The sequence below is a fragment of the Panthera onca genome, chromosome C2, assembly GCF_046562875.1.
Source record: "Panthera onca isolate mPanOnc1 chromosome C2, mPanOnc1 haplotype 2, whole genome shotgun sequence".
NCBI classification, from domain to species: Eukaryota; Metazoa; Chordata; class Mammalia; order Carnivora; family Felidae; genus Panthera; species Panthera onca.
In genome coordinates, this window is record NC_138347.1 from 75,256,960 (window position 1) to 75,281,405 (window position 24,446).

General features: G+C 40.2%; 1 protein-coding gene across 3 annotated transcripts; it reads right to left on the minus strand.

Annotated features, from left to right (window-relative positions):
* Positions 1-195: 195 nt before the first annotated feature.
* LOC132683526 (phospholipase A and acyltransferase 1) lies at positions 196-24,260 on the minus strand. Of its 3 annotated transcripts, XM_078453125.1 has the most exons (5): positions 24,093-24,260; positions 23,171-23,289; positions 15,174-15,312; positions 9,252-9,520; positions 196-448 (listed from the first exon to the last, which is right to left on the minus strand). In XM_078453125.1, the coding sequence occupies exons 1-5, from the start codon at positions 24,157-24,159 to the stop codon at positions 347-349; spliced, it is 696 nt and encodes a 231-aa protein (XP_078309251.1). In that variant the 5' UTR covers positions 24,160-24,260; the 3' UTR covers positions 196-346. The 3 variants fall into 3 exon arrangements, with proteins under 3 accessions (XP_078309251.1, XP_078309252.1, XP_078309253.1); XM_078453126.1 differs by lacking the exon at positions 23,171-23,289 and having other exon boundaries at positions 24,093-24,226; XM_078453127.1 differs by lacking the exons at positions 23,171-23,289; positions 24,093-24,260 and adding an exon at positions 23,455-23,479.
* Positions 24,261-24,446: the final 186 nt, after the last annotated feature.

Consider the following 24,446-nt stretch of genomic DNA (forward strand, 5'->3'; position numbering starts at 1 on the left):
GGCTCTTCATTCCTCTGGCAAGTACAAAATAGCCCACCCTCAGGAGAAAGGAAACCAATATTTATGGTAAAAGGTAAAATATGATGTGATTGTGTTAAGATCTTCCGCTGGCTTGCTCAAAAGGCTACTGCTTCTTGTTTAAGCTGCCACAGCAAATCTCTGCTGGTAGGGAGAAAAATTTCCACGGCTCAATAATGCGATAACATCAGTAAGCAATTTATTAAAGAGACTGCCATCCATCACTGGAATTTTGAACAATAATGATGCATCGAAAATAAGTATTCCCAGTTTTTTTTTTTTCCCTCCTCACAAATTCCTTCAGTTCCAATATCTCTTCAGTAAATTGTTAATAGTATTTTGCTCTTTGTCTTTTTGGAAACAAGCCCAGGAGTGAGAAGACACCAGCAGCAGCTGTCACAAACCCAATGGTACTTATTGCTTGGTTGGCCTATAGAGAAATGAGAAACAAAAAACACCACAGCTTATTCTAAAGGCACCTCAGTGTCCTAAATCCAAGCAAACTGAAGACCCTTTCAATGACACCAGAAAAATTTAAAGCTTCATGCCAAATTAAGTTCTGTGTGAAGATGAATAAATTTATAATTTTTATAATTATGACAAAGAGATAGTTAAATACATGTAGGCATATGTTTCTCATATTTTTATGACCCCCAATAGTTTATAACTCATGATGGCACAATTCCTAATAATCATCATAGTACATCTGGGAGGTAGTGTTACTCCTATTTGGGAAAACTTGGTAAGTTAAGTGATTTGCCTGAGGTCATACCACCAACATGTTTAGATATGGGTTGAGCCATGAACCATGTGTTTCTCTTCCAAACAATCCCTACCTCCTTAATACACCCTAGTTTGGTCTATACCAGAGTGAATATCATGTGTGTGTGTGTGTGTGCGCATGTGTGTTCCTGACTCAAGAATGTCTACTAGAGAAAGAATTCACAGATGTAATCTAAACTAAATACCTCTATGCTCTTATTTGGTAGCTACAATTTCTCTTTTGATAAACAAACTTCAAAAGAGGTCGCTACTGATGTTAACTATTGTGTCACAAATTAATTTCTCATGTAGACAAACTAAAATAAACTACTCTCAAGCTCAGTTGTCCATAAAGGAGTTCAGACGTTTGTAGCTTTAAGGGTATTAATCATCATGATGAGGGATCTAATAAATATTCATGATTTTCATGGCACTCAGCTAATATTGCCTTCCATCTGCATGAGTTTGCATGCAGTTTTATGACCCAAAGGTCATATTCAGATGCTTCAGAGTCATCAGACATTCTGAAAACAACAATTGTTCTCTGGGATTGAAGAAATCAGGCTTTCAAATAAAGCAAAATATTTTCCCCAAATGATTCCAGGGACCAACCCAAATGCTGGAAAGCCTGACCCAGATCACATTTGAGCATGCCTTCTCTCTAACCCACAGGTCTCCACCACAGAGCCTGCCACCCCTACGTGACTGCCACATAGTGCTGCCTCCCTACCTGCAGCTTCCCTGTGGGAACCAGACCACAAGGGCCTGGCCAATGACAGGAGCATTTACTCCATTTATATCACTCTGCGGTCTGCAGGGACAAGGCCAGGCACCAAAACTCCCTGCTGTGCCACCATCCCCAACTGCCAGGGAGAGTGGCAGCTGGCGAACAAATGACAAATGTTATTTTACTTTACAATCCTAACTTTATTTGGTTGCTTGATTATTTTACTCATAATTTTTAATTAGTCACCACCTAAGTTATTTCCCGGGGAAAGAGTCAGAATTTGCTGCAGTCCAGAACTACCCATGGGGAGCCAGGGGGACAGGCAGACACAAGACAGAGGACAAAATTCCAAAGAGAGGCAAAATCAATAATCAGATAGTCAATCGGATAATCAAGCCTAACTCTCATATAATTCCAGGCAGATGCTGAGATCCCAAGATCTGATACAGGGAAATGTGGTGGTGGCGGGGCAATGAACAAATAGGAAGATGCAATTGGTATCTTTAGAGAGAGGAGTCAAATGGCAGTAGGGTACAGCCCTGGGGAAGATCCTGTGGGCTTCCCAAATCCCAAACACATTTAAAATTATATTCTAGACAGCAAAATCCTGTGACAATCCCTTGGCGTTTTGTGTATTGGGATCTGCTAAACGCAGACCTAACTCACTGGGTATCTTTCAGCCAGTAGAAATACAAGAGATGAAAGAAATCCCACAGATCTAAGAGGCCTGGGGAAAGCAATGTGATCCTAAGCCAAAATCCCCTGACAGCACACAGGCCAGATACTATTACAAGGAAACTATTTCCTATAGTGCACGCGGTTTCCCAAATCCCAAACACTTCAAGTTACATTCTAGATGGCAAAACCCTGCGTGATTGGGACAATCCCTTGGCGTTTTGAGTAACAGGATCTGACTTGCAAGATTGTAACATCTCAGAATGTTCTCAGAACCTATATGAACACGAGCTTTTATTTCACAATTTAGGATTATAAAGTCACCTAAGCTGACTCTTCATACTTTTATCCTTTACAGGGCTTTCTGACTGTGGGCCATAATAAAAGCCTCATTCTGAGGATCTAAACATGACCAAGGAAACATTAGTTGAATCTGGAGTGCTGTATCCTGACATAGCACAGCTGGGTCACAGATGACCACAAGGTCTACCAAAATTCCTTTTCCTCTGAGACTCTAAGTTCACAGTGCTATGCACTGAAGCACAGTCAGGGTATATTGTAGATCAGCTTGTTCAGGCCTATGCAAGAGTGCTGCCATCTTCCACAAAGCTAGGCACATTTCAATACCTTGTTAAGACTATACCAGTGGAACATGTCTACTTAAAATCTTTTTTAAAAGAAAAGACAAGCCACATACTAGAAAACAACAAAACAAACCATTTCCAACAGGCAAATCTGATAAGGAACTGTTATCCAAAATATGTAAAAAGTTCTTAAAACTCAACAAAAAGAAAACAAGCAAGCCACCCAGTTTAAAAATGGGCAAAAGATCTCAAGAGACACATCGTCAAATATGCAAATCACAAAGGAGCATATGAAAAGATGCTTAACTTCATACACGTTTAGGGAATTGCACATTAAGATAGTGAGACACCACTGTGTACCTATTAGAATGGCTAAAACCCAAAATGCTCACAATACTAAATGTGGAAGAAGACATGGAAAAACAGGAACTCTCATTCGTTGTTGGTGGGAATGCAAAAGGGCACAGCCACTTTGTAAGACCTTCCATGGTTTCTAACAAAAATAAACATATTCTTACCATACAATCGAGTAATCATGCCCTTTGGTATTTACACAAAACCCTGCACACAAATGTTTCTAGAAGTTTTATTCATAATTACCAAAACTCGGAATCAACCAAGATGGTTTTTAGTTGCTGAATGTACATCCAGACAACGGAGCGTTACTTGGTGATAGAGAAAAATGAGTTACCAAATCATGAAAAGACATGGAGGAATTTTAAATGCATGTTGCTTAGTATGCATTCTTCTCAGCAGTTGCCAGAGACTTGGGAGGAGGAAAGACGAATAGGCAAAGAGAGCACGGAGAAGTTTTAGGGTAGGGAAACTATTCCATATGATACTGTACTAGTGGATATATGTCACTATACAGTTATAATTTATAGAATGCAAAACACTAAGACTAAACCCTAATGTAAACTATTTTAGGAGAGGCAAAATTTTTCCTTTGTGCATCTTAGGTTTTCAGCTGAGGCTCACTAATAAAAGGCAAATTGACAAGAGAAAAACAGAGGTTTATTAACATGTACATCTCAAACATACACAGGAGAAACTCAGGGAAGAGTAATTCAAAGAGGTGGCTTAGAATTCAGGCTTACATAGCACATCTTCAGCAAAGATCAATACATTTGTAGAGTAATGGCAGGACAAAAGAAAGCAGTTTCAGGCTGCCTAGGATGGCAGACCGCGGTAAGGTAAACATGGGAAATTAATGGCAAAGGCTAGTTAGTAAGGGTTGTTATATAAATTTTTTTTTTACATTTATTTATTATTGAGAGACAGAGAGACACAGAGCGTGAGCAGGGGAGGGGCCGAGAGATGGAGAGACACAGAATCCGAAGCAGGCTCCCGCTCTGAGCTGTCAGCACAGAGCCCGACACGGGGCTAGAACTCACTAACCGCGAGATCATGACCTGAGCCAAAGTCGGACGCTCAACCGACTGAGCCACCCAGGTGCCCCAGTAAGTGTTGTTATTTAGATTCCTCTACTGGTTGTCTGTGATGATTAATTTTTGTCCTTCCTGCTAGCAAAGGGAAGAGGGACACCTTTCAAAATGTATCTCCCACTTTTAGGCAAATATGTGGAGAGCAGGGCCTCCTTCTTAAGTGCCTTCAGCTCTTGATAATAAATAATAATCCTTATGACACAGATTTTGAGGTGATATTCTAGTTTCCTTCACTATGGACTTTGGTGGATAATGTGTCAGTATTGGTTCATTATTTGTAACAAATATACCACACTGATATGGAACGGTGATGGTTGGGGAGGCCGTGTATATGGGTGATGGGGAGGGGGTATGTGGGAACTCTCTAAAATTCCAGATCACATTTGCTGTGAACTGTAGATTACTCTAAAAAAAAATAAAGCCTATAACTTTTTTAACACAAAAAAGCACGAAGAAGAAAAAGATGGACCATGATCCTTCCACCTTTCTAATCTTTTTAAATGCTGTTGAGGTTTTTTAATTTCAGAGAAATACATAGCCATTCCCCAAGAAAACTGTTCTATGTCCAAGACCCCTAATCCCTTGCAGCAAAGGCAGTCCTGAGAAGAAAACACATTGCAATCCAGGCCTATCTCAAGAAACAAGAAATATCCCCAACCTAACCTCACACCTAAAGGAACTAGAAGCAGAGCAGCAAAGAAACCCCAAATCCAGGGGCGCCTGGGCGGCTCAGTCGGTTAAACTTCCGACTTCAGCTCAGGTCACGATCTCGTGGTCCGTGAGTTCAAGCCCCGCGTCGGGCTCTGGGCTGATGGCTCAGAGCCTGGAGCCTGCTTCCGATTCTGTGTCTCCCTCTCTCTCTGCCCCTCCCCCGTTCATGCTATGTCTCTCTCTGTCTCAAAAATAAATAAACGTTAAAAAAAATAATTAAAAAAAAAAAAAAAAAAAGAAACCCCAAATCCAGCAGAAGAAGAGAAATAATACAGATGGGAGCAGAAATAAACAATATAGAATCTGAAAAAAACAGTAGAACAGATCAACGCATCAAAGAACTGGTTTTCTGAAAGAATAAACACAATTGATAAACCCCTAGCCAGACTTTTCAAAAAGAAAAGAGAGAGGACCTATAAAATCATGAATGAAAGAGAAGAGATCACAACCAATACCACAGAAATACAAACAATTATTAGAGAATACCATGAAAAAATATATGCCAACAAACTGGGCAACCTGGAAGACATGGACAAATTCCTGGACACCCACACACTACCAAAACTCAAGTGGGAAGAAATAAAATATTTGAACAGACCCATAACCAGCGAGGAAACTGAATCAGTTATCAAAAATCTCCCAACAAATAAGAGCCTAGGCCAGATGGCTTCCCAGAGAAATTCGACCAGACATTTAAAGCAGAGTTAATACCTATTCTTCTCAAGCTGTTCCAAAAAATAGAAATGGAAAGAAAACTTTCGGACTCATTCTATGAAGCCAGCATTACCTTGATTCCCAAACCAGATAGAGACTTCACTAAAAGGGAGAATTACAAACCAATATCCTTCTTGAACATGGATGCAAAAATTCTCAACAAGATACTGGCAAATCGAATTCAACAGTATATTAAAAGAATTATTCACCATGACCAAGCGGAATTCATTCCTGGGCTGCAGGGCTGGTTCAATATTCACAAATCAATCAGTGTGATCCATCACATTAAAAGAAGAAAGGATAAGGGCCATATGATCCTGTCAATAGTTGCAGAAAAAGCATTTGACAAAATACAGCATTCTTTCTTAATAAAAACCCTCAAGAAAGTTGGGATAGAAGGAACATAGCTTAACATCATAAAGCCATATATGAAAAGCCCACAGCTAATATTATCCTCAATGGGGGAAAATTGAGAGCTTTCCCTCTGAGATCAGGAACACTACAGGGATGTCCACTCTCACCGCTGTTGTTTAACATAGTGTTGAAAGTCCTGGCCTCAGGAATCAGACAACAAAATGAAATAAAAGGCATCCGAATTGGCAAAGAACAAGTCAAACTTTCACTTTTTGCAGATGCCATGATACTGTACATGGAAAACCCAAAAGACTCCACCAAAAAGCTGCTAGAACTGATATATGAACTCAGCAAAGTCACAGGATATAAAATCAATGTACAGAGATCAGTTGCATTTCTATACGCCAATAATGAAACACTAGAAATAGAAATCAATAAATTGATCCCATTTACAATAGCACCAAGAACCATAAAATATCTAGGAATAAACCTAAGCAAGGATGTAAAAGATCTGTATGCTTAAAACTATAGAACACTTAAGAAAGAAATTGAAGAAGACACAAAGAAATGGAAAAACATTCCCATGCTCATGGACTGGAAGAGCAAATATTGTTAAGATGTCAATAATACCCAAAGTAATCTACCCATTCAGTGAAATACCAAAATTGCACCAGCATTCTTCTCAGAGCTAGAAGAAACAATCCTAAAATTTGTATGGAACCACAAAAGACCCTGAATAGCCAAGCTAATGTTGAAAAAGAAAACCAAAGCCAGAGGCATCACAATCCCAGACTTTAGCTTCTACTACAAAGCTGTAATCATCAAGACAGTATGGTATTGGCACAAAAACAAGACACATAGACCAATGGAATAGAATAGAGAACCCAGAATGGGACCCACAAATGTACAGCCAACTAATCTTTGAGAAAGCAAGAAAAGGGTATCCAATGGAAAACAGTCCCTTCAGCAAATGGTGCTGGGAGAACTGGACAGTAACATGTAGAAGAATGAAACTGGACCACTTTGTTACACCATACACAAAAATAAAGTCGAAATGGATTAAAGACCTAAATGTGAGACAGGAAACCATCAAAACCCTAGAGGAGAAAACAGGCAACAACCTCTTGCCATTTGCAACAATGTGGATGGAACAGGAGGGTATTATGCTAAGTGAAATGAGTCAGTCAGAGAAAGACTGTACCATATGCTTTCACTCATATGTGGAATTTGAGTAACTTAAGAGAAGACCATGGGGGAAGCAAAGGGGGAAAAATAGCTTTTAACAAAGAGGGAGGCAAACCATAAAAGACTCTTAAATACAGAGAAGAAACTGAGGGTTGATTTGCGGGGGGTGTGGGGGAGAGGGGAAAATGGGTGATGAGCATTGAGAAGGGCACTTGTTGGGATGAGCACTGGGCATTGTATGCAAGCAATGAATCTACTCCCAAAGTCAAGAGGACACTATATATGCTGATGTTAGCTAACTTGACAATAAATTAGATTTAAATAAATAAATAAGTAAATAAATACATAAATAAATTTGTTGAAACTTTCAAAAAAAAGGCCCTTAATCCCTGAGGAGACCCCAAAACTAATCAAACACTAGCTATTGTTGGTAGTAATATTATGAATTGTTGATAATAATGAAAATAATAATAATGTGCTACAGTTTCTATCAGATCAACATAAATTTTATCGAGGAGTACCAATACAGAGCTATAAAATTCTTAATTACTATAATTAAAAATAACATTCATCTAAGACACATTGTTTATTGAGATGGATGATATATAATACAGTGCACTAAGAGACTTCAAATATCTAGTATAATCCCCCAAAGAGCCTCAGTTTATAGGTTGGGAAACTGATAAACAATGTTCTCCAAGCCACCAACCTAATAACTGGGGAAGATGTGGTTGTAGCTCAGGTAAGCACAATTTCAAAGCTTAGGTGAGTTCTTGGGGCTGTCACTGTACTTCCTGCAACAGAACCAGCTAGAGAACAGTTCTAGTTGTTGAGGAATGATTAATTTTTCATGGGTCTTGATTCTGGGTATGAAAGGGGAAAAGATGAGGGATGGTAAATTAGAGCCAAAGCAAGAAGATGGTTCTGATCCCATTTTTTTTTTTTTTTTTTTTTTAGCCACATTCAAAAAAATTGCTTCTTGAACACAGTGGACAACTTTATCCTTTACAAAGGAGAGGAATGGACTTCACTTCCTAGTTACACCCTTAGTTTTTAATGCGAAGGTGAACAGGATTTTTTGTGTGGATATTTTCTGTGCTCTGGCTCACAAGCGATTTATTGTTACATGTGAATAGCACATTCATTATGTTAATATATTTCCTAAAGAAATGCATTTCCAATTAAATTATTTCCTAATGAAAACAAATGTATCCTTTTATGTTCCCTGTCCCATCTTCCCAAGCTTCCGTGAGGGGAATTGGAAACTAATTCCTTAGAACAGATGTTTCTGTAACTGATTCAACCATTTCAGGATACTGGGAGCCTTTATTCATTCTCTAATATCCCTTTAATAAATCTTTAGGTTAGAACATCAACGTTGGAATTGGATTGGTGCCACAATAGGTAGAAAGAAGGCAAATGAACCAAGCATGCTTTTAGTTAGGAATCTGCCACGCTACAAAATAGTGTGAGAGACGACAACATTGCATGCTACTTTAAAAATAAAGTAATTGATCCATTTTAAGAAATCATCCAAAATCTCAACCAATCAAAGGACCTGCTTAAAAGCACAAGATTCCTCTGAAACTAGCATTGCAAGGAGACAGAAACAATTTTCAAAGCCACCAAAATATGTCTGTCATTAGCTGGCCTCTCTCAGTCAGGTAATGGAGAAGAATCTCAGAGTTACCATCTCTATTTCTGGCAAAGGAACTTCCATTTAAATATTTCAACATTCTTTTCAGAATGTCCCTTTCAGCATGTGAGGCTGCTGTATGGCAGAAAAATGGAAGGAAGGAACCCTGAAGGACAGAACGCAACAGGACTGACAGAAAAGCTACGGTCTTGATTCTGCTTCAAGCTCCTTCCAGCCCCAAATTCAAAATGTCCACGTTCACGCATTAATGTGGTCATAACTGCTACATGATCTTGGACACCTCAATTCCTGTCCTTATCCTTCAGGATTCTCACCTTTTCTCCATTCTTTTCATTTTGTTTTAGGCCTGAGAATCTTATAGTCAGTAGTGCTTATTTTCCCAAGGTAAGCAACTTCTATGTCTTCTAAAGAAAACTCACCTGCTCTGAAACTCCTTCTCCATAGCGAAGCAAAGTCACAAAATGCTCACAGTTGTTGACAAGTATGTCATAATCCACCTCTTGTCCAATAACAATCTCTGACCGCTGCATGACTTCCTCCATGGGGAGAGGAGGATAAGTTTCATCATATTTATTGTTTATTCTGTATGTGTCGTTTCCCACGACATCCTTCAGGGGCTGCATCTTCACCAGGGCCTTCCTGCTAAATATAGACTTGGCGCTTGTAAATGCTGCAGGAATGCCATCCTCTATAAGGAGAATTCTGGTTAGCAAGATGTGGTGACCCAGCTCAGAGAACCCCAATGCCAGAGTATTGCAATGCCACATGTTTGGAAGTGATGGAGTCACTGAACCCAGCTCGGTTCCCAACTTAGCACCAAACCAGAAGCCACTTTAATCATACCAGGCTCAATAACTCACTTGGTAGTTTATCTATAATGAGGGAAAATAGAAGAGAAACCTGTATCTGCCCATAGAGAAAATTGAGTGAGAAAACTACCCATTCTTGAGAAACACGTTCTCTATCAATTGGCATTATTATTAGAGATCTTGGTATGTGTCCCTAACAGAATACAAATAAAACCATTGTCTCCTTTTTTTTTCCCTATAAAATATGCTTTTATTCAGCATCTGAACCCTTCCCAGCTACTCTCTTTGGGCCTCAGCTGTGTGCATTGTGATTGATAAGCTCGTCCTAGTTGTCTAAGTGTGCTCCTTACCCCTTTCTCTGCTTTTTACACTTGTTCTTTCAACTTGGCTTCAATTTGGTTCCAATTTGAAACCCCTCCAAGGGGTCAGCTGGGGTCAAGCTGGGGCCCTGCTTTTATCTTGCCAGTTCCTTTAGGCCAAGAAACTAAGTCCTGAAACTGAATCTAACCTAGTAGGCCCTGTCCACCAGATGCAGCCCCATGCAATGCCATACCCACCTGTTACATGTCCCACCCCTGCAACTCCCTTTTAACTGCCTCAGTTGGCAAACAGTTACCTTTGTCTAGATACCTTTGTCTCCTGGCCTGCTACTGCCAGTATCTGAGGTTGGACAGATGATTGCTCAGTGTTCAGCTCTAACACCTGGCCCTGGTCCCTCTCCATCTGCCCAAGACTGCTATGCTTGGCTATGTGTTCAAGTCAATCATGAGAGAGTCTCCATGTAACCGGTGTGAAGAGAGTCTTCCTTTTTGTAATAACTAAAAGCTAACTTTCTTTTCCACTCCCTTTTTTTTCCTACCTTCCAAGTTCCTTTTCCTTCAAGCAGCATTTCCAGTTAATATCTTACACATTGGAAGTTCTTGTACAAGTTCTTAGAGCAGAGATCTCCTAGTTAGAATTACTAAAGTTTTATTTACACTAGTCTGATGCTATCAATTTATAGAGGAGGACACTGAAGCTTAGAGAGGTAAACTGGCTTGCAAAATACCACCTGAGTAGTTAACAATAGAACCAGAAAACTGCGTTTCAGTCTACAGGATCAGAGCTCAGTACTAGAACCATATTAAAATGGAGCTTAACACATGAAAATAAGGGAAGAGCAGAAAAATCTCTTATTGTATTCCAGACGTGAAAACTGCAGAGATATTGCAGCATTGCTTACTGTTAATCACTAGACTCTGCAGAAACTAATGGGTGTGTATCGTAAATGTCACTTTATTTGCCATTTCCATTCCCAATATTCTAGAACAAGAGGCAAATATCTCAAGATGTTGCAAAAGTCACTACATTAAAAATTCTCAGACATCTCCAAGATAGTAAGACCAAGGTTATTAAAACTTCTTTCTAAATGTAACTTGAAGAAAAAAAAATCTCCAGGCTACTTGTTATTTGCATACAGTTTTTTTCTTAAAAAATGAATTAATTTGTGTTTATTTCTAAATATTTAGGAAATATATAAAAAAACAACATAAATGTGTAAATTTAAATCACCCATTATCTGCCCAACCATAATCATGTTATTATTTTGATAATAATATTATCATATCTTTCTATTATGTCTTTTATTAACACATGTATATTGAAGCATGCCTATGTGTGCATTCACATGGGTATATATTATTTCTTTGCAAAGTAGGTATAATATGACACACTGCATTTTTAATCTAGATTTTTTTTCAAGTAAATATCATGCAAGAGTATTTCTCAAGCAATTAAGCATGTCCAGAAATATGATTTTTAATGGCCGTTAAATAGCTATTGTTTTGGCTTATCTAGCACCCCATCCCACCTCTGCCTCTTTCTTTCTGGAAATGATTTTGTGTGGGCTAATCACAGTATCTCCTTCTCCAGGGCACAACGATGGTGCAGTGATGGGCATGGGATCCACACTCGCCCAAATCAGATTGTTCTCCATGCTATTTCTAACTGCAACAGGCAGGGATTGGCCCTCTCTTATTAGATCACAAGACTGTAAGAATAAGAGCCTAAGGATGTTGATGACTATCAGTTCAGTCTCCTAGAGAGGCATAGTCTGGGAGAATTAAGACAATACTTGGAAAGGAAATGCAGATGTGAGTCTTGATACTCATGTTTATGCCCCTACATCCAGGCATCCTTGAAGCCAGCACCAACCATCTTTATCCTTTTTTGTAGTTTTCCTCAGTGAAGCAATGAATTTGCCTTTTTGCTTATGCTAACTTTTGTTTGTTTCCGTTACTTGCAACTAAAGAATTCTGTCAATATTCTGTGACAAAGTCATAATTCACTTAACTAGTCCACTATTGAATCTAAGCCATTGTTGGCTTCTTTTTTTTTTTTTTAACCTCTTCATCCCCTTCACATATTTTTTTTTTTTTCAACGTTTTTTATTTATTTTTGGGACAGAGAGAGACAGAGCATGAACGGGGGAGGGGCAGAGAGAGAGGGAGACACAGAATCGGAAACAGGCTCCAGGCTCCGAGCCATCAGCCCAGAGCCTGACGCGGGGCTCGAACTCACAGACCGCGAGATCGTGACCTGGCTGAAGTCGGACGCTTAACCGACTGCGCCACCCAGGCGCCCCCATTTCACATATTTCACCTATCCCCCTATCCCTCCCCTTTGGCAACCACCCATTTGCTCTCTGTATTTGTGAGTCTGTTTCTGGTTTGTTTGTTCATTTGTGATTTTGTGGGTTTTGTTTTTTTTGTGGGTGAGTGGTTTTTTTTTTAGATTCCACATAGAAGTGAAATCACATGGTATTTGTCTTTATCTTATTTCACACAGCATAATACCATTTAGATCCATCTATGTTAAGGCAAATGCAAAGATCTCATTCTTTTTTATGGCTAACATTCCATTATATATATATTACATATTATGTATATATGTATGTGTATATACATATACATAACTTCTTGTGTATATATATATATATATTTGTGTGTGTGCATGTGTGTGTGTGAGCGAGTATATATATTACATCTTCTTTATCCATTCATCTCTCAGTGGACACCTAGGTTGCTTCCTTATCTTGGCCCTTGTAAATAATGCTGCAATAAACATAGGGGTACATACATCTTTTCGAATTAGTGTTTTCACTTTCTTTGGGTAAATATCCAATAGTGGAATTATTGGATCATTGGTATTTTTGAGGAAATTTTAATTTTCTGTGGAAATATCATACTGTTTTCCACAATGGCTACACCAATTTATATTCCCACTGACAGTGCAGGAATATTCTCTTTTCTCCACATCCTCACCATCATTTGTTATTCTGCCATTGCCTGTTTTTTAAACTTTTATGAGATAGAAGTGAATACCTTTATGCTGAATGTTATTCTACATCTTTATAAATACTTCTGAAGAATAGACTCAGAGAAGTAAAATTACAGGGTCAGAGCATAGGAACTCTTTTAAGACTCTTCATACACACTATTAAATTGCTTTCTTTTGTTTTCAATATATGAAGTTTATTGCCAAATTGGTTTCCATACAACACCCAGTGCTCATCGAAGGTGCCCTCCTCGATACCCATCACCCACCCTCCCCTCCCTCTCACCCCCTATCAACCCTCAGTTTGTTCTCAGTTTTTAAGAGTCTCATGCTTTGGCTCTCTTCCACTCTAACCTCTTTTTTTTTTTTTTCCTTCCCCTCCCCTATGGGTTTCTGTTAAGTTTCTCAGGATCCACAGAAGAGTGAAGCCATATGGTATCTGTCTTTCTCTGTGTGGCTTATTTCACTTAGCATCACACTCTCCAGTTCCATCCATGTTGCTACAAAGGGCCATATTTCATTCTTTCTCATTGCCACGTAGTATTCCATTGTGTATATAAACCACAATTTCTTTATCCATTCATCAGTTGATGGACATTTAGGCTCTTTCCATAATTTGGCTATTGTTGAGAGTGCTGCTAGAAACATTGGGGTACAAGTGCCCCTATGCATCAGTACTCCTGTATCCCTTGGGTAAATTCCTAGCAGTGCTACTGCTGGGTCATAGGGTAGGTCTATTTTTAATTTTCTGAGGAACCTCCACACTGTTTTCCAGAGCGGCTGCACCAATTTGCATTCCCACCAACAGTGCAAGAGGGTTCCCATTTCTCCACATCCTGTCCAGCATCTATAGTGTCCTGATTTGTTCATTTTGGCCACTCTGACTGGCGTGAGGTGATATCTGAGTGTGGTTTTGATTTGTATTTCCCTGATGAGGAGCGATGTTGAGCATCTTTTCATGTGCCTGTTGGCCATCCGGATGTCTTCTTTAGAGAAATGTCTATTCATGTTTTCTGCCCATTTCTTCACTGGGTTATTTGTTTTTCGGGTGTGGAGTTTGGTGAGCTCTTTATAGATTTTGGATACTAGCCCTTTGTCCGATATGTCATTTGCAAATTTCTTTTCCCATTCCGTTGGTTGCCTTTTAGTTTTGTTGGTTGTTTCCTTTGCTGTGCAGAAGCTTTTTATCTCCACAAGGTCCCAGTAGTTCATTTTTGCTTTTAATTCCCTTGCCTTTGGGGATGTGTCAAGTAAGAAATTGCTATGGCTGAGGTCAGAGAGGTCTTTTCCTGCTTTCTCCTCTAGGGTTTTGATGGTTTCCTGCCTCACATTCAGGTCCTTTATCCATTTTGAGTTTATTTTTGTGAATGGTGTGAGAAAGTGGTCCAGTTTCAATCTTCTGCATGTTGCTGTCCAGTTCTCCCAGCACCATTTGTTAAAGAGACTGTCTTTCTTCCATTGGATATTCTTTCCTGCTTTGTCAAAGATTAGTTGGCCATACATTTGTGGGTCTAGTTCTGGGGTTTCTATTCTGTTCCATTGGTCTATGTGTCTGTTTTTGTGCCATATTAAATTGTTTTCATGAATGATGTTATCAACTTTCATTTCCTTCAACAATATCCTTGCTTTGGTTTCATTATACCCTTATCAACACTGACTTATCACTTTTAAATGTTTGCTAATGTGATAGGCATAAAATGTGTTATTCTGTTGTACAATTCCTAGATCAGTCCCTTTAAAGATGGGTATTGACTTCTTTTCTTCTTCTACATACTGTTCATAGTTCTTTACCCATATGTTTGTTGGGATTTTGCTGTTTATGTATCCCCAGCATCTAGAATAGCCTTTGGCACATACTGGGTAATCTATAAATAGATGTTGAACAAATTGAAATGATTTGTGTGATAGGTAAAGACACTGACGCTTATGTTTGTGAGCAATATTCTCCCCAGTGGATTATTTCCTTTTTAATTATGTTTTTTTTAATCCAGAGATTTTACTGGATTCTAATGTTAATTGGTTAACATTTTAATGTTAATTGGTCTTTGTGATTTAGCCAAAGCCACTTTGGTCTTACTATGTCCTTCATTAAACCTATTTCAGATAGATTTATCTACTTTCTACATTTTATTTCTTTTTTTTTATGATTTCATTCATGATTCCTTCTTATAACAAGAGAATTCAAAACCTCCAGGAGTTGTGGGAAACAAAACTTACCTAGAGGTGCTATGTTGATAACATAACCATCACCCAGGTACAGTGCCCAGTGCTGATAGCCAGAACGAAACACTTCAATCAAGTCCCCTGGCTGGGGGTTACCAGGATAGCTCAAACTAAAGCAATCATTAAACGCCATCTGCAATGACAGACACAAAGACGATCTAGCTGACATGACTTGCCAAAAGAAAATCAGTTTAAGACTTCCACAGAAGTATAAGGATACAGAGTTTATTGGGATTGCATTCCTTATTAAAGACTTAAACTCACACCACTGTCCTTTGTATGATCATTCTTTGTATGATTCCAACACTGAATTATGTGTGCAAAAGTGAAAAAACAAGTGGGAAAGAATTTTTCTGCTAATTGTTTAATTTTCTATAGTAATGCTTCTCATCCTGATCAACCCCAGGGCTCCTTTACGATAATCAGCATCTTATAGTTCTCTCTTTAAATCCAGATATTCATAGATAATATGATTTACCCATACACAAAATTTCAAAAATAGTAATATGGTGCCCTATTGGAACAGAAAGGGGAAGTAAATATACAATAGTACGTATTTTACTTATGTAAATAGTCGGTCCATGACTATACAAAAAGATACAATAAAATGTCCATAAGTGTGCACTTACTTAGCATGAAAGAGTCAACAGTCAGTGGCAGAAGATGAGAAGCCTTTCAGCCTCTCAAATAAGTAAAATCAAAGAACAGGGTATGGGAGGACTGACACTGATATGTGGAAAAAATACCTTGTATTGCAAAACTTACTCTCTCATTTAACTTAAGCAGAAAGAAGTTCCAGACTCAGAGGAGTGGCCAGTCACATATTCAGTCATACTGTAATACACGGGACATTTATTCCTTGTGCCAAACTGCTGTGCAATCTAGGTACTTCAGTCTCTACCCACTAAATATCAGTAAATGCTCTTTGTCATGTGACAACCAGAAATATCCACACAGATTTCCACCCCTCCCCTACTGCCCCATTTACTGCCTGATTCCTGACTTACTGATTCCAGAAACAGTGTTAAGGTGGCCACCGTAGAAGTGAGACAACTTGGAAGGTTGGGGAGTTCGTCATGTTGATGAATATGTCTGAAAATTCTAAGCGTGGTGAGTTTTTTTTTTCCTTTTAAGTCACTATTTTTCAGAAAGAACATATAAGTCTCTGATGGTCGATTTTTATGTAAGGTTACATTTTCTACATGGGAGTAGAATGACTCAGCAGGCAGAAGTTACAGACATTCATCAGTATTCAAAAGGAGATTTAGTGCTATATCCATGTTGAATCTCTAATTGACAGCAGAGTTTCTCATCATCTCTCACTCTAATGTAGATATGTACGCTCAATTACAAAATAAATCCAAGTGCCAGAAAGGGAAATTTCCAAACCATCTAAATTATATTCATAATAGCACAGACTAAGGACTTGGGAATACTGACTATCATTTTGCTGGCACCCTAAAAGTCTTTTTTTTTACAACACTTAATATTGGAAGGGTGTTTTCCCAAGTATTTGTATGCCATCTGTTGAAAACTTCAATCACCACACTGTCACAGGAATCTGGCCAAATGTACGCTGTCCATCTGTTGAAAAATAACTATTAAAACAACTTTATAGGAACCATTAAGTCTAACCACTCTCTCAAATATGTTTGAGTCTTATTAATATGGGGTTCAGAATTTGGCCACATGGGCACCAAAAGGAAAAATAGATAATATACTATGAAATAAACAAACACATTTCCCATGAATGGGATTCAGCAAGCACACACAGCTGCCTACTAGAATTCAGCGACCTAGCCAAACTTACAATAATAATCACCCTTTGAACAGAGAGCACTTTGTAGTATAACTTTTTTTTTCAAATGCACTATTGCAATTAACCCTATTTAACTTCTTTAAAACCTACCACTACTTATGTTATCGTTCCATTGTATAGAAAAAAGGATATAGTAGCTAATGCCAACTTTTGGAAAATACCCATTGAAAGCTTCATACAGATCACTTATGTTGGGGTTACATCACAATAAACCCATCGTTAGTTGAAAATATCATAGGTCAAAATGCATTTAATTCACCTAACCTACCAAACAGCTTAGCTTAGCTTAACCTACCTTATACATGCTCAGAGCACTTATGTTAGCCTACAGTTGGCAAAATCATCACAAAGCCTGTTTTATAATAAAGTATTGAACATCTCATGTAATGTATGGAGAACTGTACTGAAAATGAAAAATGTGGTTGTATGGCTATAAGGGTACAAAATGGTTCTAAGCATATCAGTTGTAGTTGCTACAGCTCGGCACCACTGCCCCAGCAGCCAGAGACAGGATTGGATGTATCACTAGCCCGGGAAAAGATCCAAAGTCAAAATTCAAAGTATGGTTTCTACTGAATGCATATTAGTTTTGCACTATTTTAAGTAAAAAAAAAAAATCATAAACCAAACCATCGCTGAGTCAGGGACCATTTATATTATAACTACAGAGGGGGAATAATGGAAATGGGTGTTAAAGATGTGAGTTCTTGTCTCAAGGTCGTCTATTTGCTATTAAAAAATAGCAATAGTTGGGCAAAATGTCTGTGTCACAGTTTCCTGTTTTGTTTTTTTTTTTTAATTCCAGTTAGGGGCGCCTGCGTGGCTCAGTCGGTTGGGCATCCGACTTCGGCTCAGGTCATGATCTCACGGTCCGTGAGTTTGAGTCCCGCGTTGGGCTGACAGCTCAGAGCCTGGAGCTGCTGACAGCTCAGAGCCTGGAGGCTGCTTCGGATTCTGTGTCTCCCTCTCTCTGCCCCTCCCCCACTCATGCTCTGTCTCTCTCTGTCTCGGAAATAAACATTAAAAAAATTTAAATTCCAGTTAGTTAACATCCAAAGTAGTATTAGTTTCAGGTGCACAGTTTAGTGATTCAACACTTCCATACCTCACCCGTTGCTCATCACGACAAGTGTCTCCTTAATCCCCATCACCTAGTTCACTCATCCCCCTGTGGTAACAGTCAACTTTTTCCCTATAGTTGAGTCTGTTTCTTGGTTTGTCTCTCTCTTTCTCCCCCCATGACCATTTGTTTTCTTTCTTCAATTCCACATACGAGTGAAATCATACGCTATTTGTCTTTCTCTGACTGACATATTTTGCATCAGTTTCCCCACCTTGCAGGCACGTATAAGAATATCAGTTTATGTCAAAAGGTTGTGGCAAGTAATCCCAAATGGACGGGCTAAAAGCTGTCACAAGTGCTTTGTGAACTGGCCAGAGCTAGACAGGTGGACGGTAAAACAGCAGTGGCTCTTTGTACATGTTGCCACAGTGGTTCATGGCTTTTGTGTGATTTTGGTTCCTTAGCCTTTCAGCCTTTGTGGAATGGGTAATTCCACTGCCCACTTTTAATATATTTAACACATTTTCCATTCCGACATATGGTTTGCAAACTGATTTATAAATGTAAGCTAATTGATTTCCTGAAGCCTATCCTATTTATAATGAAGGATGACAAGATAACAAGGAAACTAGTTCTTGTAGTTACCACTCAAGAAACTAAGGGAAGAGACTGGAGGCTAAGATGTACGGGGAAAGTGAGTGCCCACACCAAGTGCTTAGAATCGCAGCAATTTACTGCAGAAAAGTACTTTAGACATTACCTAATCCACTGCTCTCCAAATTTGTTTTTAGCATCAGAGCCCTGAATTAAACCAAATATCAGATGGGCCCACAAAAATATAAAACATAAAAGTAGCTCTGCCCTTGATGAAGTCAGGAAAGAGCATGAGAGCCCCATCTGCTCCTCACTGTGGCTGCTTCTGAGGTTGTCTGGGGCCCCAGAAATTCTAGGAATGGAGCTTGAATAACACCCATCTAGTTCTAGCAGAAGCCCCTCATTTTCAAGACAGAAGAAATAGAAACAGGCAGGTAATTTGACTTGTCAAAGGTCATATACTATTTTACAAAAGATTTTCAATAGTTGCCAGAGCAGGGGTTCCTGCGTGGCTCAGTCAGTTGAGTGTCCCACTTCGGCTCAGGTCATGATCTCACGGTTTGTGAGCCCACATCGGGCTCTGTGCTGACAGCTCAGAGCTTGGAGCTGCTTCGGATTCTGTGTCTTGCTCTCTCTCTGCCCCTCCCCTGCTCATGCTCTGTCTCTCTCTGTCTCAAAAACAAATAAAACATTTTAAAAAATTAAAAAATAATAATTGCCAGAGCAATTGAATATTCATTGCAAAAAAAAAAAAAAAACTAAACTAAAACCTCCACATAAGTCTCACATCTTATACAAAAAATATTTCAAAACAGATCATGGAATTAAATGTAAATCTATAAAACACAGAGGTGGGGGGAGCACATAGGAAAAACTCCCCAGGATCTAGAGGAGACAAAGAGTTCTTAGTCTTGATACAAAAAGTACTACCCATAAAAGAAAAAAAAAACTGACAAATTGACATCCTCAAAGTTTAAAACTTTTGCACTGCAAAATATCCTGTTAAAAGCTCAAAAAGACAAGCTATAAAATGGGAGAAAAGATTTGGAAAACACATATCTGAGAAAGGACTAGTATTGAGAACACGTAAAGAACTCTCAAAACTGAAGATTAAAAGAGCAAAGAATACAATTAGAACATGTTCAAAAGACACAAAGACGTTTCACCAAAGAAATGACACAGATGTCAAGTAAGCCATGTTAAACACCATTAACCACTTGGGAAGTACAGATTAAAACCACAATGGGATAGAACTCCACACTTATCACAAGCGCTAAAATAAAAAATAGTGACAACAGAAAATGCTGGCAAGGATGCACACTAAGTGTATCACCCATTTGCTGGTGAGAATATAAAATGGTATAGCCACTCTTGAAGCAATGCAGCGATTTCTTTAAAAACTTGTTAACTACCATACAATCCAGCGATTGTACTCCCAGACACGTACCCCAGAGACTGAAGACAATAAAGACTTATATTTACACAAAAACCTGTACGTGAGAATTTAGAGCAGCTTATTCACAATATTCAAAAACTGGAAATAGCCCAGGTGACCTTCAATGTGTAAATAAATTGTGGTATAGCCATACCGTGGAATACTACTAGGGAATAAAAAGCAACAAACTATTGATACATTCAGCAACCTGAAGGAATCCCAGATAATTAGGCTGAGTGAAAAACGCCAATGCCAAAACGTTTCATACTCTACGATTCTTTTTATAGAACATTCTCGAGATGACAAAATTATAGAAATAGAGAACAAATAGTTGTTGCTAGGGGTTAAAAAAAGTGGTGAGACAGAAGTAGGTGTGGCTATAAAAGGACAACCTGAGAGATTCTAGAGATCATGGAAATGTTTTCATCTGGATCATGCCAATTTCAATAACCTGCCTGTGATATTATACTATAGTTTTGCACGCTGTTACTATTGGGGGAAACTGGCTAAAGATACAAGGGCTCTCTGTCGTATTTCTTACAATTGCATGTAAATCTACAATTGCCTAAAAACATACACATTAGTTAAAAAAACAGACCAATGCTTTTTTTAATATAGAACATAGAAGAGGATAAATATGTGGAAGTTATACTGAGGCAGATTTTAGCTGTGCATAAGGAAAACTTCTTTGAAAGTGATCCAACAATGGAATAGAGTACCTTGTGCAGATAGTAGGCTGTCACTGGGAATGTTTAAATACAGTAAGGGTTGATGAAAATAACATTTCCATGGTGGTGGTGGGAGGGACAATAGTTAGAGTAAGAAGGCCTTGTAAGTTCCCTTATAAGCTCTAATGTTCTCTCATTCTATTTCCCAGGAACTGTGCAAGGTGTGATCCTCAAATCAACACCATGAAGTAGAGATAATTATTTCCCCCATTTTACAGATGAGGCATATGATGTTTACAGCAGCTCAGGAACTTACCCAAAGTCACACAGGGGAAAAGGGCCAGGACTCAGATAAGCCTACCTCCAAGACGAGGTTCCTAATCCCATTCTTACTGCATTGCCTCCATTGCTGACACATCTGTGGCCCTTTTTTGAACACTGTTGGACCAGGTAACAACTGTGAGCTAATTATTATGATCACCATTTTATAGATAAGGAAACTGAGACTCCGATGAGTTAACCATCAGGCCTAAAGTCACAAAGGTAGTAAGTGACAGAGATAGAGCTCAATCCCAGGTCTGTCTTCTTATTCTAGACTGCATGTTCCTGCTTTATACCACTGATTTACATCACTAACCAAAGGAATTATTACTAAACGACATTTCATTTTTCCCTCTTCTCAAAAACCCATTGTGTAGAGAAGTTGCAAAAGCACAAAGAATAAACATTTCATGTAACAATACAGGAAGTGTTTAAACATTTATATGCAGAACTAGTGAGTGATGGGAAAAGGACCTTGGGGAATCCCTGCTCTTGTCCTGCAGGAGAGGTGTCAAGGTGGGGCTAGAAGCATCTAGAAGGTACCTAGACTCAGACGTTAGGGAAATGGCTGTAACCCATCTGGTTGGGTAAGTCGATAGGCAGGGACCACGTCTACCCATTTCATTTGGGCACGAGATAATATTGTGCTTCATAAACATGAGTTAACAAGAACCCATTAAAGATACATTTATGAAGTCCTCTACTATGATCTGTGTGTGTCACCTTTAAGATAAAAAAATACTTTAACAGTTCATCTGCCCAGATTTGTTTATCTAGTTTATCATCAAGAGGGGCATGAAGGTAAGTCTGTAATCTTTGTACAAGAAACAGGCTACCCTGTTCATAGCTCCCTGTTGGTCCCAAAAGATATAACTGCCCCCCTGAACAGATAGGGACAGGCTGATTAACTTCTGCTCGTGTCCATGAGGCCACCTGTGTTACAGGAATACTAAGAGCACTTTTTCACAAACTACTCCCAAGAATGCTGTGGAAGTCTGAAATACTACCACAGATCATCCCTAGTCCAACAGTCTCCCAATGTGATTTGAACCCTTTCAGCTGCATTTTTCCATCCTTGGTCCTCCTACACTGAAATGGCTCCATGAAGCTCTGCAGTCTCAGAATGACTACTTCACAGCCCCTCAGAGCTCTAAGGATCTTTGGTCAGACATCCTCACTCTGCAGCTGAGGGTTCCACCTCACTGCCAAGTGAACCATCCTCCCAACCAGATGAACTATCCTCAGCCACTGCCTGGAATCCTTCCAAGGCTCCCCACTACTGACTCCCCACCTTGCCTCCATATTTTCATCACTGCATCCCAGGAAAACCAAACTATTCATTATTCCTCACACTTCCCTGGAATTTCGTTGCTAACACTGCACCTTCTACCTGGAGTGCAGTGCCCATTTCCAAATGCCCCCCAAAGCCCCACTCTTGGGGATCCAGGTCAGATGCCACCTCCTCTCCAAGATCTTCTTGCAGTCGGCCAGAAATGACATCACCTTGGGAGTTTCGCGGTGCGTTTTATCTGACACCCATTGTGTTTCCCACACCTGCGTCAGTTACTGGTGTCCCGGGAATAATTTCTTCTGCTGGTTCTCGTTTGTCTCTATACCTTCAGTTGCTAGCAGAGCGCCTGGCACAAATAACTGCTGAGTAAATGTCTAATGAATGAAGGAATGAGAAGCCCAAGCCCAGGGAGGACAGAGTGGCTGGGTTTTTCCAGCACATAAATCATATTAATAGTCTTGAAAGCCAAAGTAATATCACCTAATATCTTATAATGCTAATTACTTGTATTATAATCCACATTCATCCAGTGAGGACGGTGGGTTTAAAAAAGCCTTTTGGAATGAAACCAATTTGACAATAAATTTCATATAAAAAAATAAAAAATAAATTAAAAAGCCTTTTTGGGCAGGACCAGTTTTCTAGTCATGATTCGGACACTTCATAACTGTGTGACTTGGAGACTGAGTCTCTCCCTGTGGACTCAGTTCTCCAATTTGTAACAAAGAGGGGTATTTGACAGGTGGTGCAAACAAGGTTGTCTGGAAGCCTAGAGGTCCTCCCCACCACCCCCAGCACACCTTGCTTGGGGTCCGGGTCGTCTTTCCCACCAGCGGCAGCTGCTGGGGTCCTGGGGTCTCCCTGGCCTCGCAGCTGCTGCCTCTCCGGCTACTGGCCACGGGCCCACTCCATCTGCTCCCTGGGAAGGTCAAGGCCACAGCAGCTCACCCCCCCCACTCAGCGCCAGCCCTCCAGCGCCAACGCCAACCCCACCGCGAGGAGCTGTCCTGGCGCCTCGGACACTGCTGCGCACGCTCAAGTCTTCCGCACCCGCCCGCGCCACCGCCTGGGTCCCCACCCTCACCTGGAGGAGCCCGACAGAACACCTGATCTGTACGTACGCGCGCGCGCGCGCGCGCGCGGTAACTCACAGGCACACAGCGGTCAAAGCGCAGCCCCAGAATGGAATCCGACCAATGACTGCAGCCCTCCGCTCCCAGCCCCTAGGACACTCTTACATCAAACTTTGATGGTCCCAAGGGCTGTGCTAGGGGCTGCAGTTGCGAACTTGTCTTGTGGAGACACTCGTCATGAATGCACACTCACCGCTAGCTGTACACACCCTTCTAGCGCGGCACAAATTCCTTTACCCAGGAAAGGACCCATAGTCCCTGCGCCCCAAGAAAGCAGCTGGGTCTTGAACTCAGCAAAGGTGGGGAAAGGGAGTGGCCTTAGAAACCCTCCCTCCCGGCTTCGCGCCACACACACACACACACACACACACACACACACCTACCCACACGGTGAGCGCTTGTGAGCCTGATCCAGAGCCCAAAGACTGTGAGGACACACATGGACCCCGTTCCCTTTGGACCCCTCTCTGTTACCACCCTCTAGCCTAGGATCAACTTCGGAGTGGGAAGGGGAGAGAAAGGAGAAAAGAAAGAAGAGTGTGCCCTCCCGCTACAGCCAGGTATTAGTTTCTCCCAGGGGCAAATTTACCTGGATCCTGATGGGGTGGGGCCTTCCTTAAAGACAGAAGTCTCTCTCTCTCAGGCAGCCCATTCATTCCCCCTCACCTCTTCTGCCCTTCCCCTACCAAAGGTCTGGTTCTGCAAGTCCCTTATTCAGCGTGACTTAGGTGCACGTGACAGAGCAGGGCCTAACTGACTCTCTTTCAGGCCTGGAAGGCCAGCAGAGGCTTCCAGAAATAAAACCGTGTGAGTTTAAAAATAAAGCTGGGCATGAAGAGTATCCTCTTTCTCACTGCTAAGAAAAGGGAGGCCAGGAATACTAGCCAACTAAGTAAGGAAAGCCAGGCGGACTGCTAAATGAACTTTTTGGAGCTCTGCACAG